The sequence below is a fragment of the Haemorhous mexicanus genome, chromosome 2, assembly GCF_027477595.1.
Source record: "Haemorhous mexicanus isolate bHaeMex1 chromosome 2, bHaeMex1.pri, whole genome shotgun sequence".
Taxonomy (NCBI): domain Eukaryota; kingdom Metazoa; phylum Chordata; class Aves; order Passeriformes; family Fringillidae; genus Haemorhous; species Haemorhous mexicanus.
Genome location: NC_082342.1, coordinates 61098553 through 61115884, shown reverse-complemented (window position 1 = coordinate 61115884; position 17332 = coordinate 61098553). Strand labels below are relative to the sequence as shown.

The following is a 17332-nucleotide window of genomic DNA, read 5'->3' as shown; positions in this document are numbered from 1 at the left end:
AATCCTTTCATTAAACTGCAGAATTTTTCAAAAAGGCAAAGTTCCGTTATATTTTAGGATTTTTCTTACTAAAAGCCATTCTGAACCCAGATGAAAAAAAATTAATTTTTTTTTTTTTTAATACTTGTATTAGCAGAAAGATGTGTGTAAACATATATGCAAAACAGAAACCTGTTAGAAAGCATTTTGTTCTCAAAAATCTTCTTTGGGGTTATCTTACCTATTAATAGTGCCTCTTTCTCTGATTTCAGACCTGGGCTTCGTTTCTCTGAGTTTTTTTCTCTGTCCTGGTTGACCAATGCTACTGTCAATACATTGATTTCCTATAAAGTTTAAAAAACAAACAGGTGGTCATGTAGATTTCATTTATCTCAATTAAACTTGTCTCCTTCCTTTCTCTATATAAAAAAAAGAATTTTTAATTCACATCTAAAGACAAGACCATTATAAATAATTGATTTGCTTGCAGAATATTAAGACACATTTTGAACTACCTTTATGCCACATGCTGCCAAGAAAGGAAATTTTGCTTTAGGAATAAATAATAACTTTGTTGCTAGTTCTTCTTCATTATAACAGCTGGAGAGATTGAGCCATAAAGCGTGGGGATGGTCAGAAAACTCACACTTTGTAGCTATTAAAGCTGTAAACCAAGACCGCCTCCAGGGAACATGGATGGAGACTTTTCAGCTACAGCCATAAGAGTAAATTCAGCAGTCACTAACAACATTTCTAGCTGCTAGAGCACAACCCTCTGCCCTGTTACACTCTTCAACCAGTGCCTGGCATGGCATTGGCTCATCCCAAACAAATCTCAGGCATGTTTTGGGGGGTTGACACATTTCAGGAAGACCATTCCTAACAGGTGCTTGGCATAAAGCTACCTTGTTTTAAGGACTGAAAGAGCACCAATCTGAAGGGCAAACAAGTCAAGGCTCCTACTTGGAGCTCTTTTTTTTCTGGAATCAGTGGCCTGAACCACCTAAACTTCATCTGAGAGATCACATAGCAGATGCTCCATCAGAAGTAGCCAGGCAGTTGTGTGACTGGGCAGAGATGAAGGAAATAAATTATTTCCAAGGCAAGTGAGTAACCTCAGAGTGCATTGCATGATATTCAAGCATATCCATGGGCTGTTTCCATGGAGCAGCCAATGTGCAATGACTCGTTCCTCAGTGAGGCAGTGACTCATGCTGCTGCATCTGCTCTGGGAAATGCTCAGCACTTCCATGCAAAACCTTGGAGGCAGAGAGCATGGTGCTGGAGACCCCGTGGTGTGAGGTGGGACTGGGAAGGAATGGTGCTCTTGCTCTGTTTGAAGGAGTCAAGGTAATCTGCTGAAGGTTGTGTGGGACTGGGCAGCCTTAAATGCAAGCAAATATGTACTATTTGGTATAATGATGCGGCTCATTTAGGACATACCCATGGTGTGATGCCTTGCTCCAAAACTTTTGGCAAGGATTGTTGGCAACAGAAGAGGGACACTGGGCTTGGGTTGCTCTGAGGCATTTCTGAAGGTGTGAATAATCCATGCTAAAAAAAGGCATAAACTCCAAAGTATGTCAGATGTGCCTCTTTATGGATGACTAAAGGCTTCACAGTCTGTGAGACTGGTAAAAAGAGTCACACACTTCCTCATTTTTAATTGAAAAACAAGAAGAAATGACAAACAACATAAGCCCAAACCCCTCAGTGACGTAGTCTGTGCTCTTCATAGGATTACTCCCAGGGGAAGCTGCCTGATGGCTCAGATGCATCGTGGCTACAAGTGCTCCTTCGTGTCACAAGGAAGAGCAAGCTGCCATGTGTCAGCCAAGGAACTCTGTGTGCACATAAGTGACATACATGCACATGTGAATCCCCAGCCCCCAGCAGCAAGGGGCTCTGACACCCACACCAAATGGGGTGTGAGGTCCATTGGGTCATCTGGAGTTTGTCACATTTCTCCTGGTCATCTGCAGCATTTCTCCTGGCCACAGACCTATGTGGAGCTGTGCACATGTCAGCCTTTGCTGGCTTTTTAGTTTTTTAGTTAGAGATCAAATAACTTTTCAGTTGTCTATTTTAGGTTTGGGAGTCTGCAGTTCAGGAGTTGGCAGTGATACCCTCTGGAAAGAAGGGTGCTCCTGGGTGCTCTGGCAGCTACATCACCTTGACACCAACCCTCCTGCAGTGTTGTAGTGCACAAGGCACATTAGAGCAGCAGCAGCAGCAGCAGCAGCAGCAGCAGCAGCATGTTCTAAATTGTCCAGCACTGTTGATTCCCCTCCTGACAGAGCCAAAGGCTAATGCAAATTCTGATCTCCTGCTGGCCATGACATCCAAAAGCAGTGAAAGGAAACCCTGCCAAGAAACTGAAATAAAAGGTGTTTACATGACTTTCTCCAAGAGGGCAGTAATGACAAGGGGGTTACAGATCAGAACAGAGCTGGATGACAAATTTCATAATAGTGCAGCAGAAAAGCAGAGCAGCATATGCCACCAGAGCTTGTATAGGTTAAGATGCAACTTTGACTTCATCAGCAGTCTAAAAGCAGTCTAAAAATAGCAATTCCTGAGGGGGGAAGGTGGGAGCAGAGAGATGTGTATTTGATATAACAGCCTCAAACACAGCACACTTGCAGTTTCAGGTGGGATTAGAAGTTTTGTCAAGCAGTGATGCAGAGAAAGAAACTATAATCCCATTGGGAGCAAGGAACAGATGGATTCTCATTTAATGCCTAGATTTGAGCCTGTGCAGAACGTTTTGTATGATTTATAGGACAGTGTAAATGGATGCTAAAGGAAGTCACATCAAGTCTTCCTTAGCTGTATGTTGGAACAGAGGATAAAAGAGTAAAAATTTTTTTATGGGGAAGCCTGAGGAAATGAGTAGCAAAGCAAACCACTGGCTTTAGAAGAAAGTTGCAGGTTCTTGGAGGCTTTAAAATGAGAGGTTTCTGCCATTCAATGCTACCTGCCTCACAGAAGATAAAAAATTAGATCACTCTGATGTATTCAGCTGCCAAAAGAAGTTTGCACAGGCCATGGGAAAATACAGGGTGTGCATAGTCACATAAAGTAAATCAGAATTCAGTAGCAATGCTGCTAGGAATTAATAGTGGCTTAAAAGAAATGGCATAATTGGGTCTAAAAAATGGGTGTGAAATTCACCCAGAAACTGGGCTAATTATAGCATAAGTGAAAACCTTAAGAATCTGACAGCATACTGCAGATACAAATCTGGTACCTATGAAACCTTTACAATAAATCCTCATGCAGGTAATTTACACATTTTTAGAGGCACTACTTATGTCAACCCACAGAAACAAGACTTTTAAGAGTACAAAGGTGAATGAGGCAATAAATAATTGGAAAAAAATAGTTAGGTCACCTCTCTGATGTGAGAAAAAGCTACTGATCACCAGATGCCTGAGGAAAATTATTTAATATATACTGCATTACAGTATTTCCTTTCTTTCCTGGAGACCATTCTTTGTTTGGCAAATTATATTTTCTGAGGCCCTAAGCAGTCTCCTTCAGCAGGTTTCATTATAAAAGGAATATTTTGCTACCATCTGTCAGTTACTGCATTAAAGGACAAGAACACAGCTGAGCATGTGCAAACTGGTACTTATTAGAAATGAAATGACCTTGCAAGAACTAAACACTGTGTGTGAAAGGCTTAATCCAGGTTAAATAACACCTGGAGATCATTAGGGACCTGGTCCTATTTATTATTCACAAATTACGTCAGGCACTGGAAAACAAGGGGGACCAATTTGATGACGACAGCTCCAGAGCTGCTCAGTATGAATGCAACCATTCTGTGTGATGCTCTCACCATTGCCAGCTTAGAGCTTTTTCTTGCAAATGACACTTTAATCCATCAGCAGATGATGAAAACACATGACATGCCTCATGGGATTGAAATCCCTATGGCTCTGTAGAATATCCCTTGAGACCAGCATTTTCATTCAGGGCTCCCTGCATTTGAACCAGGGAGGGAGTCTTTCTGGAAAACTTTCAGGAGAACTTGCTGGATGAAACAGAGGACAGCAAATAACAATTTTATCCCATGGACTATTAATTTTCACAAGCAGATCTCTGACACCACCATTGACACAGAGCTGATAGCTGTGTAGAGTCATACAAGGCAGTTTTTCACATGGATATAAAGCCTGGCTGTAAGGTGGGAGAGAAGTCTGGTTTTCATCATTCACTCAAGTATCTTGGCTTCTTTGGAAGAGGCACAGGCAAATATATTGCTCCAAAAGTTGCCTGGTCTCACTGTCCAGAGAGCAGCTGTGTCTAACACTGGACACACAGCAAATGAGAGAGTGACTCTTAAGAGAAATGAACTTGCCAGAGAAAGACACAAAACTCCTGAAGAGTAGAAGAGAGGTAGTGATATTATACAGAAGATAGTCAGAGATCCTATTAAAAAAGGCTATCTCTGCACTCCAGGGCTCTAGAAGATCAGAAAACTCCAGATATTTAGGCTGGATGACTTGGGTCTTTCTCTCCTTTATTGGTTTCTTTTTTCCCCTACAGAAAAGTAAGATATTAAATAAAAAGTTCTCAATCTAGATAGCATTAATCTTCTTCAGGTCAGTCTTAAACTAGTGCAAAAAAGGCAGACAATATAAAATATTTGTTCTTGCCTGAAAATACATACTAGCCAGCATCCCTAAAAATGGGGGGACTGAGGACTTGATATTCTCCATAACCATTGACCAAGAGTTGATCAGGACTTGCACAGTAGCTGCCCTACCTGGAAACCCCTCTGGCCAGAGTGCAGTTCTATACCATCTGTTGTTCAGGACTCTGCTTTGAAAGGCAGAATATAGGATTTAATGAACGTGACACTGAAGATACCTGACATGTGCCCAGGATGCAATGACATTCAAAGAGATGAAATACTCCCTCCACTCTCTGGGTAATCCAAGTATTTGATAATTATCTTTGAATCTAGGGGGAATGATGACTGCTTGCATACTGTCTTCAAAGACCTCATTATCTTTGTTGTAGTTTATGGAATTCTGAAGAATCGTGTGGTGAGGGGGTAAAAATAATATTGTGTCTTCTGAAAGGCCCAGTAAAAATCCCATAAACCTACCAGCCTCTGGAAAAGTTTGTATTTTTATTATATGTACAAAGCCAATTGTCTGAGGCATTAAAACAGTGGCAGAAAAAGGAAAGACTTGATGTTTGTCACAGCAGGCAAAACAGAGCAACTGCTGAATGTTGTTAGATGTAAGGGATACACAACACTTTCTCATCAGCCAGGGGATTTATGAGAGAAAATGAGTAGGAGGAGAAAAAAACTATATATCTGAAACATAAGCAAAAATCTTGCAGGCTATTAACAGCAGGCCAGAGAGATGCTGTAAGCTTGGAAATAAAAGGTAATTTTAAAATCCTGATAGAAGAAAGAGCCACACACACGATACCAAATCCACAGCCTGTAAGGTATTGAAAGGCATATGTGTGCCTGCTCTGAGCACACAGAACTGGGCTTGGACTTCAGGTCAGTTTGCCCACACTGCTTATTGAGGACCATGCAGGTTTGACTGCAGACTTGGGTAGAAACTGGTCTGCAGCATGAAGAACTGTATATATTTAATTCATCTGCATTTATCTGTCAGCCTCCTGTAGTCTGGTATAGATGGGTTTGCTTTGCTAGTCTTTCTTTAAATGTACTTCAGGACTACATCTGAAAATTTAATCTTGCAGTTTTAACCTGAGTGGAGCATAATTCAATAACCAATCAAGTGAATGGAAGTCTTGCAATACTTTCAATGCACATCAAGTCAGGCATCTTAAATTTATGGGGACATACAAGGTTGAGGTACAGGACAACTCCTGACAGCTTAGCATGGTTGTCAGTTGAGAATGGGCTGCTGTCCTTGTCTATGTTCTTATCCACGGTGAATTCAAAATTATTCAATCCAAGTTGAACTAAGCTACGGTGAAAGAGCTTATTTAAATTTAACTTAAATCAAATTTCCTTGCAAATGTGGCAACCTATGAGTACACTCACAGGCAGTGATTGTGACTCAGATAATCACAGCATCACAAAACCAGGCAGATGACCTCGGGAGATCTCTAGTCCAGCCTTCTGCTCCGAGCAGGATCAGCTGCAGTGGCAGGGCACATGGATGTGAAACAGAAAGCCAGCAATCCAATGGCTCAGCAGTTTCTCTGCAACATCCCAGCCCTGCACCCTTATCAACAGAGGGGTGCCTCTGTCCCCTGCAGAAGGGATTTTCCAACCACCATCACTTGCTCCATCCTTGTGATACTTGTGACTCAAGTCTTGTTTCCACAAGCACAATGGAGTACAGAGGCACCATTACAGATGGGGAAAATGTGATAACCTAATCAGAGAAAGCAGAGTCCCCTGATCCAGCTCCTCCAGGGCTGTCACAGGAAAGTATCAGCCCCAGGGGCACAACATGACATTGGTCCACCTCTCTGAAACATCCTACAGACTGAGGGAGCCCTGCCTGTAGGAATATGGGACTTGTTATGGGATGTGGGAGCAGAGCATTATGGGGTTGAACAAAACCTAGCTGAGGTCCTCAGCAGGGGAAGAAGTAGCAGGAAAATAAGGGATCATGGCAGTTTGTGAGGGTATAAAAGGGAGTGGTTGCATGTAACCAGGTTGCTGGTCCCTACACTTGTCTGGCCATGTCAGGCCCTGATCAGTGTACAAAACCCACTAAACTAACTTCTCTTTTCCTGGGTGAGGGACTCTGTTATGTGAGCATGGGGGCCCGTGAAGGCATCTGAGCAGAGCAGAAGGGATCAACAACCAGAGAGGCACTGCAGCCTGGAGTGCTGCAGTCAGAGAGACCCGACTGTCCAAGACACCAACTGGGGACACCATGGAGTCTGGGGAATGGTCTGGGGAATGGCTAAATGACTACTTTGTGTGTGTGTGTGTGTGTAGGAGCCAGTTATGGGACAGCCTGGGAGTCAAAGTCCAGTTTCTGGAGGGATTCACATTGTTTGTATGTGAAAGCCTGCAGATGTATTCCCCACGAATGGACCTTTACCTGTTTGTGTACCTCCGTGCTGTTTGTGTTCATGAATGCTGAGTTTGTGCTGAGCTGTGGGGCTGGCCATGTGTATATAGATGAACCCACATGATGCATGTGTTGCAGATGTGTTTTCTTCCACATGTCTGTGAGGAATTCGTCCTCAGTGCAGCTGCAGGTTCATTCCATGGAGCTATGACCACCTTGCCTCTGTCAGGCTGCCAGGATTCAGCATCACCCAAAACCAGTAACACTTGGTTTGGGCCAAATGTCTTTAATTCTTTCTTTAATGGAACTTTTTCCCCTTCATCAGCTACACACTGTGTTGTGATGTGATGTGTGAAAATTTGGTTGAGTATCTGAACTCTGAAAGTAACTTAGAACTGTCCTAACTTAGAAAAATATAGTGTGTGCTACACTGCTCTTCTCTCAGCCTGTCCTCTTCAGTGACTGTTTCTGACTCTCTGCTGACTACTCCTCTAAAAATACTCTGACTAGAAAATTGCTCACAATTTTGATTAATATCATTCTTGTGTTGCTTCAAATGAATTATCTTGTGCTGGTGAATTAACTACTTCCTAGAAAGCTCATATTTTACATGGTCCTGGCTCCTCACAGCCTAAGAATTGATTTTAGAAAAGTGCCAAGCACTAAGTTAAATGGCCTTGTGACACGACACACTCTCTATATGCAGAGAGGTTTCTTGGCCTTTTCTATTTGTACTGGGATAACTCAGTTAAAAAAAAACTCAGTAAAAATTTGCAGTGGTTCATCACATATGAAAAGAATAAGGCAAGGAATGAGGTATCCAACATCTGCCCAAAACCAGAGGTCTCACAAGTACCTAGTGCCACTGTTAGAGATAGCACCTGGTCAAAAATTCATTTAAAAAACCCTTTTCTTTTCAGTGTTTTTTTCCAGAGTCTTACAAGATCCTTCTCCTTCGACTACCTACCTAGTGATGCAGAAGGACATATTTGCCATATGCTGCACTGCTGGTGAATATGACTGGTCTCTCATTAGAAATTATAGACACCTGGTTTCACCATTTCATTCAAATCAAGCCTAAACTTGGGAACTTATTTTGTTCTATGCAGGAAGCCAGTGTTGGTTTTGTCAGAAACACCACATTGCAATTGCTTTTAAAGGACACTCATATAGAAATTTACTTTTCAAATACACTAATATAGTATTTACTGTTCATGTAAATTTAAGAATGCACCAGTATTAACAAATAAACAGTTGAAAACTTGAAAAGTTATCTGGCATTAAAATTATAGGAACAGCAATGCAGACAAATTAGAGCTGTGAATGTAAGACCTTGCAAATGAAAAACTTCAAATGGATGGATCTAAGGTTTGTTTATCTGATTTATCCCACATAACAGAAGCATTTTCAGGAGTGAAGATTAATTGTATTATGGTGCTCTTGACATCCTATTTTTCTGATCCATTTGCCAGAGAGATGCTTTCAGTTTTTTCATTGTAAAGCTTTTACTATCGTAACTTTCACCTGCTGAGTTTTAGGCAACTAGCAATAATCTGAAAATGCTTTTCTCATTGAAATTATCTCTTTATATTTTTTCATTGTATTTGAGCACATTTATTTTACGGGAATGTACATAAGCAAAATATGGATGACTAATAGGAAAGTTACTTCATGCTCATTTTCAAAAGTATGATCAGGTTGCTTCATTTTCTAAAGCTGGATTTATGTGTAGGTTCCTGATGACTTAACACAGATGTTTTATGTGATGTGAAGGTGGTTGCTTTGCAAGATAAAAGGTAATTGTCATTTTGCATACTTTGTTTTAGGGATTTGCATCAAACCAATGGCTGGCTGAATGAAAGCGTCACTTGCCCACCAGGTCTGCTGAAGTCAGTGAGGAGGAGGTACTTCATGTTTACTTGAGATTGAGAATTTGTGAAAACCCTTTGAAATGGTCTTTAGCACAAATATTGGTCTTGCAATCTCCTCTAGAATTAAGCAATTTCAAAAGAAAGATTAAAAAGAGAGAGAAAAAAAGGCAGTTTGTTTCCTTTCTAAGACTTGTAGAAGTTTTAAAAATGATTTTGTTGAAATAAAAACAAGTAATAGTCAGGGAAAACCAATCTTAAATGTCTTATGAGAGTGAATGATTTTCTTCATGGTTTTGTATTTAAAAGATATTAATTTTAGGAATCTCCACATCTGAAAATGTAAAAAGCACTTAAAAACTTTGGAGTTCTTATTCCTTTGGTGTGGATCTTGATCAGGATGACAAACTCTTTCTGAGGTTCCTTAGAGTGACTTGGGAATATTGTTTGATGGGAAGCTCAACATGACCCAGCAATGTGAGCTTGCAGCCTAGAAAACCAATGGCATCCTGGGCTGCATCAAAAGAAGAGTGTCCAGCAGGGTGAGGGAGGGGATTCTGCCCCTCTGCTCTGCTCTGGTGAGACCCTACCTGCAGTGCTGCATCCAGCTCTGGGTCTCCTAACAGGGACCTGTTGGAGCAATGTCTGAGGAGGGTCATGAAGAGGATAAAAGGCCTGGAGCAACTCTCCTGTGAGGACAGGACAGTTGGGGTTGTTCAGCCTGGAGAAGAGAATATTCTAAGGAGAGACCTTAGGGTATCTTCACATACCTAAAGGGGGCTGCAAGAGAGCTGGAGAGGGACTTTTTACAAGGCCGTGTTGGAACAGGATGAGAAGAAATGGCTTTACACTGACAGGATAGGTTTAGATCAGTTTCAAGGAAGAAATTCTTTACTGTGAGGGTTGTGAGACACTGGCATAGGTTGTCCAGAGAAGTTGTGGATGTCCCATTCCTGGAAGTGTTCCAGGCCTGGCTGGATGGGGCTTTGAGCAATCTAGTCTAGTGAAAGCTGTCTCTGCCCATGGCAGGGAATTGGAACTAGATGATCCTTAAAGCCCTTTCAAATGAAAACCATTCTATGAAGAGTGGCTCTTGGGAATACTGAAGTTCCTTTCTCACTTCTGTCACTCTTTTCCTGTCTATTCCTTGAAAGCTGGTTGGAAGGCGCATGAGAGTGGTGCACAACCCCCAGGACTGCAGTAGCAGGTTTGTGGCTGAAGCAGAGGTGGCCCATCATCCTTCAGGTGGTTGCGGGGGAGCCTGAGTGCTCTGACAAGCCAATCTGCCTTGCAGGCTGTGTGGGTTAAGCCCACAGCTGCATATGTATAAGGCTGAATGTTATTCCTCACTAGAAATGACAGGATGACTCCTGTATACGTGTGCAGTATAAATACTTGGGGAAAATGCTTTGGGATGAAAGGCTCCATATAATGATCAGATATTATTAAAATGTCAGGTAGCTCTGGGCACTGAAGATCTGTCTCCCTGTGGAGCTCATATGAAATTTAAAGTAAAAAAAAACTTTTGTGATTTGCTGAGTGGGTGGCTGAATGGGTTTTATCATTGTGTCTCAGAGTTCTCTTTCTCCTCCCTCAGATGATCAGAATTCACTGCAATCAAAAGCCAAGTCACTCTGACACTCTTAATTAGGGACAAGAGAAGTGGTGTGATTTCTTGCTGCACATTAACAAAGGGGTTATTGCTAGACCCCAGATCCACTTCAGGCAGCACATTCTGTGTCAGAATATACCTTGGTCTGCTCTCTGTTTGCTCCCGTAGGGTTTAATCATGGCTGGAATCTCAGAGACTCTGATTTAGCCAGCAGAGACATCTGTACCATGCTAATGAAACCCTCGCTGTCTTCTGAAATGACAAACCAGGGCTGGGGTGGCAAAGGGGGGAACTCGGGGAGATTTGATCTACCAGTGTAAAAGAACTTCTGAAGGCTGAGTGGGCTCTTTGATAACATCCTAAACAGCCTGTTAAACTCCTGCTACTTTTCAGGCCTCGTGGTATTGAATTCAGGAGGTGGTCATTCCTCATGCCTGTCTCAGTAAGTAGGAAAGCTGCTGAGCTGTGAACGGTCAGAGCTGCTTGAATCTATCATGCTCCATGTGCCTTAAATTGAAGGAAATGAGAAGAAATGAGTGATGGAAGAGCTACAAATAAATATCTGGAATGGAAAAGGTGGGGAGTAGAAAGAGGCACAGCCACTCCTCAGCCCCTGGTACTGGCCCCACCAGGACAGAAGAACCTGAATACAGACAGTAAATGTGTCTCTTTAAAGCCCCCCAGTGTCTCCAATCCAGTCAGGGTACCTTCTCCTAGTGACACAGCATACCCACGATGAGAAACCAAACCCCGCTCCTCTCTTCTCAAGGAGCTGTCCTCATCCCTTCAACTCCACTCTTCCTGCCTGCTCTCTTTAACTCTTGCAGAAGGGAAAAGTTACAACAAAAGGGGCTGGAGGGTGTCCATAGTTCGTGCTCTTTTCTTCTGAGGTGTGGCAGAGAGACAAATCCCAACTTCTGGCATTCCCTGCAGGGAATGTCAGCCTTGAGCTCATGGGTGTGGAGAGGCCACCAGGACCCTTGCTTTATCCTCTAAAGCACCCAGGTGTCATCACCTCATTTTCTGCAGTGCCCAATCATGTCCATGTGCTCCAGAAATGCCTGCTGCACGGCCAGAGGACCTCATTGTGGGGAGCCCAAGGAAGGTACTCAGTGACTAACATCAGTTTGCTGAGGCAAAGGTTCACAGCTTACAAACCTGGGAAGCTCAGACAGGAGAGAAACAGACAGTTCCTGACATATGCAAGGCATGCACTGGGGTTTTTCTGGCCTGTAACTTAGGACTCAAATTGCTCTTATATAAGCCATATTGAGCACATTTTTTATGGCAAGCCTGTGCTGCTCTGCGAAGAGCAAGCCTTTTGAAGAGTGGGATAACCAGGAAATGACTGTAGCACGCACAAGGAAGTGAAGCAGAAGAATCAGCAATCGCTTGGGATCTTCATCACTAAAGATGACCAACTTCTGTCCCACACTCCCAAACTACTGGTATGATTTTGCACTCTTCTAGCTCCTACTCCTCTCGCTGTGTTCAAGGTCCTTTCCATCTCACCGGGCTCAATGTGATGCCGCCACACTAAGTGGAGCTGCCGCACAAATGGCATGCGTGTACTAACACATACGCTAATGTAAGACAATCACAGCAGGCGCCTTTTTGCCCAAATTAAAGCTCTGCGTAGGGAAGTACATGGAAGTGAACTCTGATGAGTTTGATGGAATTATAGACTTTTCCAAAAGTTGAACAGGGTTGGCTTTTTAAATCTTTGCCCAACTTGTGGCAAAAGTAAGCCTCACTTAAGAACCATCTTTTCTTTCACGAAGATCATCACTGATTAACCTACTGGATGAAAAGAGAAATCTAGGGCGTAGTTAAGAACGTGATGACTGTCAGTGCAGTATAAAGTGAGCAATGCAGTGATATATCCCCCCTCCTCAGAGTCAGAGATCATCTGGAAACTGCTTCAAAAGCAAATACAAAAGACAAAAATGAAAGGAAGAATCAACATTAAATGTAAGATGCTTGGTTCAACTCAAGAAATGTTCTGAGAACAGCTTCAAGCATTCAAATGGAATAATGCATCCCTACTTAATATTATTGATTTTGTGTCTGGAGAAAAACCCACAGAACATTGTGTCCAAGCTGTGGGAGACACTAACTGAAGGCAGACAGGTGAATGGGGTCAAATCCAGTACTTTGTTCAAACAACAAAACACAAACAGAACAAAAAGCTGGGAAAAAAAACCCTTGTGGTGAAATCAGTTTCTCTCTCTGAAATATGTTAATTTTATTATGTCTTGGTGATAATGAGGTAACCCTTAAAGTCTTTTGGCAAAGACTAAAATTCTGACTTTTTAACCGGATGGGAATTTCTTTAGTGACTTCAACAATGTCAGGACTTTGCCATGAAATTGCAATCAGAATTCAAAATGCTTCTGTGACCATTAACCATGTCTTGTTTTGGTCTGAATGTGGCAAATTGATACTCTTGACTACAATTTTACAGCACTTTTACAAAGGGTAGGAGTTATTCACAGCTGCCATCTAAGGAAGGCAGATAGCTGACAAGGGAGAGCAACAAACTCCTGGAAGATTACCAAGTAACTCTAAAATGAGACTTGTATAAAAGAAATCTTCCTTTCTCCATTTACAGGAGAGGGATTCCATGGATGTTAACCTTCTGACCTCCAAACCAGGGATGTATTCACTGTATTTGCAGGCAGTGCCATATCTATACTGAATTCAGCAACGAGCAAAAGGAGATCTTTGATCAAAACACAAAATTAATTTATGTACTAGGGGTTTCACAGAAAGCCACTGAACTTACAGGAAGAGTAGAAGAATAAATTGTCTTTGTAGAGTTAGTCACAAAACATGTGATTAGCATTTTCAGTTTGCAAAATGGTCTCTACTCAAGCACAGCTCCCAAGCAAGATTATTTTTTTCATGTTGGGAGTATTCAAGTCCCAAGAGTCTGGGGACATCCTTGAAGAGGATTATATCTGAAGTTATGATTGTCCATTGGTCATTATTTCCACTTCAGTTAAGACAGAGATGTGAATGAAATACCATTATATGCAGCAACGAAGAGGAAATGAAAAGGGGGTCAGATTAGAAGCAAGGACTGATCTCTTCCAAAGCACAGGACTGATGGAAGTGAGCACTCAGTGACAGCACCTCTGGCAGTGCTGGCTATTGAAGTCTCACTTAACAACAGACCAGAATCTTGGGCTTTGTGTACTGCCTAAGCCCAACATTTGGCCTTTCCTGACACAGAGCATAGCTGGGAAATGTCAACAGCCATAACAAATATTACTGCATGTACCTGGCAAATCACTCATGGAACACCCTTATGACTCTGTAGAGAACCTTGTAAGATGGTTTTGCTTTCTGGAAATAACAGATGTACTGGCAATACACTAAAATTTTGGTCTATCCCACCCCCACAGACTTTGTGTGAACTGATATGCAGGGAATGTGACGTTGCAATTGCTCCAGTCTCTTAGTCAACTTAGTTAATTTTCCTGTGAAAACAAGAGGAAAAAAAAATGAAGTTCAGTTTGTAGGCTGGGCACCTACAAATTGCTTCAGGAGGGAAGTTCTTCTTTTTCCAAAGGTGTCCAGATCCTTGTCTCCCTTTCAGGATGGTCTCACATAATAAGTACGTAGACCAGGATGGGTCTAAGGACATACATTTTCATCTGTGTCTGCTTTTGCTAAGAAAAACGTTTCCAGGTTTTATTTTAAATAACATCATTTTTTAATGTAAAAGATGATGCAGACTAGTGCAATCAGGAGAAATCCTGAGTGAAGAAAGTAATCTTTAAGGTTACAGTATGGGCTTTCTTGATGTGTATGCACTGTGCCTGAAGTTTCTTCAGTCCTTTCTAGGAGCCTGATTTTCTGCAGAGTAAGTAATCTAAATATGCCATAGTGTGAAGATAAGACTGTGTATTCAGTGTACAGGCATACGTTGCCATTTTTCCTTACCAACACCTCCCACTATTGCTCAGCATGTAGAGGTATTTAATTTGCTGAATTCAACCTGTCATCTGTAACAAATATGTCCTAATCCAATTATATGCATCACAGTTCACTAAGAACCACGCAGGAGCCACCAAGCCTTCTTCTCTTTGATCATCCCTGATTTGCACAGTGGCCAGGGGCAAAACCCATGGAGTCTGCTGAGAATATATGTGGAGACAACCTGCAAGGCACAACACCTGAGTGCTACGTATTTGATATAAATGACAATTGTTTAAAAGGCACTTCAGCTTCCATTTTACAAAGTTCATTATCGTAGCAAATGTTTTAACATCAGTTCTTCCCCTCTATTTCTCTATTTTCTTTGATACTGCTGTGCTTTTTCTGATTCCATGGTGGTATTAGTGTTGAATACATGGCTGCAACTGTGACTCAATAATTGTAACTATCTGGTTTCCCTCTTTGCCATTAATCTAGGTATTGACTTCTTTTCTTAAGAGTCATATATTGCTATGAGATCAGCAGGGGAAAAGCTCATGGAAAAGAGGGGCAGAAAATACAGTTTCTATCCTATGGAAAATGCAGGCATTTGAGATCTTGTACAATTACAAACTGGATCAAAATATTACATTTTGAAAAATTTACTATTGACCAAAGATTCTGAAATATTTCGCGTTAGATATCTGGGAATTGTGCACCAAAACACTCTCTTAACACAATTGAAATGTTTCTTTTTAATGCTATTTAAACCTCTATATTATATAAATATAAAATTTTCAAGCACTTCTGTTTATGCAGTTACATATGAGCCAAAATGGTACAGCTTGAAGCTTTCAGGTAATTTTCCTTTAAAACATTTCAATACTGCAAAACATTGTTTCATCTACATTTTCGGTGAGGAAGCAAGTTCTTTTAGAGAGTTTATAAGACTTACATGTAGCTATTCCTTTAGGATTTCCTTTGGGAAACGTGCAATCAGCTATTTATTGTAAAATGACCATTTTTTAGCTAGCATATGTGGGCATTTCAAGATCATCATTGTATTAATGTATTTTTGGTTTGCAAACAGAATCTTTCAAAGGGGCAATGGGATGCTGTGCAGACAGACTGCAGCTGCAGATTTGTTGGCGCTATCAGACAATATTGAATGTCTCCTGTCCAAACGCTGAGAGCTACGAGGCTCTATTGACTTCACTGCGGAAACGGATCACAATGAATGAGATTTAGGAAAGGATTAAAAAAACGAGGACAACATTTCCTTATCAAAAAAGCAGTTCACAAAACTTGAGTCTTCCATTCAGGTTTAAAATAAAACTGTTTTCCTGACTGAGCCATCAGACAACACATGGACTAAAGTAGATGTGAAAATATATTAGTGTTTAAACTGTTGCTAGTTCACTTGGCCAGGAGGAAGATAGCATATATAATTGGTTTTAATATTGACATGTTTATGACAAAGACTGCATGGTTGAATGACAAACATAGCAGGAAACTTTCCCTTTTTTTTCCTCTTCCCCCCTTGTGGAAATTGCTGTTTTGATGGCAATCATTAAGGAAATAAAATAAGCAATTTTTTCTGTTTTGGCAGCAGGTTTTTAAAAATACGACCTTAAGAGTCCTTTAATGTTTTTGGACAAAATAAAGATTCAGTGAATTAATTTAGTCCTCTTGTGAAAATTAACTGCTTCAAAATTACACACATATATGAACCATCTCATTCAGAAGCGAAATACGCCCAGGCTTACCCAGCTGCAAGGTGGCAGCCACAGAGACAAATGGTGTAACTTTGTAGCTTGACTAATCCTGGACAGGACACTAAGGAAAAGCATTTCTTTTGCAGTGGTTTCCATGGTATCTTTAACACCCACATTCAGCAAGTAGGACACTGGTTGTTAAAGTCTCATCCAAATAAATCCTACAAAGTAAATTGCATGGAACCCAATTTATCTACCTTGAATGAAGTTTGCTGGGATTTGAACCCGTGGCTTCAAGAAAAAAAACCAAAACAGGCACTTCAAACTTGATGTGCAAATCATTCAGCCATTCTATCAGCTTTAAGACATACACAGTAAATTTGAGATCATACACATACATGTACTAAATCTACACACAGACAGATGTACCTACATTTGCTTGAGATTCATCATGCCCGTTGATTTCTGCTAATTCCTTGGTGCTTTTTAACTGCAGAGAGTGAAAAAAAACCAAAACAGAACAAAACAAGCACATTACTTCAGTATTTCACACAGTTATCTTTGATTTATTTGAAGGAGTCTTTTATAAAGCTTCCAATGAGAAAAACAGATGGAGCATATAATTCTAATGAGTTTTTGCTCAAACCATTTTGAAACCAACATACTTAAGGCCTGATAGGTTGGCAAAAAAAGAAAAATAATAGGACTGGGTCATTATTTTTTAAATAATAAGATTAGAAAGTAGTTTCAAGGCATAAAAGGTGCACAGATTTCTCTCCCAAGAATAATAAACAATTTAATTTCCCACTGTTGTTGCTATTAATTTAAACTTTACAATATCTGCAAGTTGCCACTAGCTAAATAGTGTTTTGCCAATGATTACTTTTGCATGATATATTTTGAGGTAAGATGCCGAAGTGCTACTATACATTGTCTTCCTGACAATGTACCTAAATAACTGGCATGGCTCCTGGGTATGATGGAAAAGGAGGGGAAGTGAAGAACAGCTCTTTTATTTAACCAGTGTCAGGAAGAACTGAGGGGACACTGCAAATATATGACCTGAACAGAAACTTTTTTTTCCTCTCCTGAATTAGCTTTTAGGGGAAAATCCAGGATTACATTGGGAATTGTAAAGATCACTCTCAGGAGATTTAAGGAAAGTCCTAGCTCACATCTTGAGCCACAGTGAAATATGCTGTCATT

At 41.0% G+C, this 17332-nt stretch overlaps 1 protein-coding gene across 4 annotated transcripts in view; it reads right to left on the bottom strand.

The window, feature by feature from the left end:
• The window catches only part of ENOX1 (ecto-NOX disulfide-thiol exchanger 1), a 355324-nt gene that overhangs the window by 6800 nt on the left and 331192 nt on the right, over positions 1 to 17332 (bottom strand). For all 4 annotated transcript variants that reach the window (XM_059839068.1, XM_059839069.1, XM_059839071.1 and 1 more), the window contains 2 exons: positions 16560 to 16616; positions 221 to 323 (listed from right to left, as the gene is read on the bottom strand). In XM_059839068.1, the coding sequence (XP_059695051.1) occupies positions 221 to 323; positions 16560 to 16616 (160 nt within the window). The remainder of the gene's footprint in view (positions 1 to 220; positions 324 to 16559; positions 16617 to 17332) is intronic.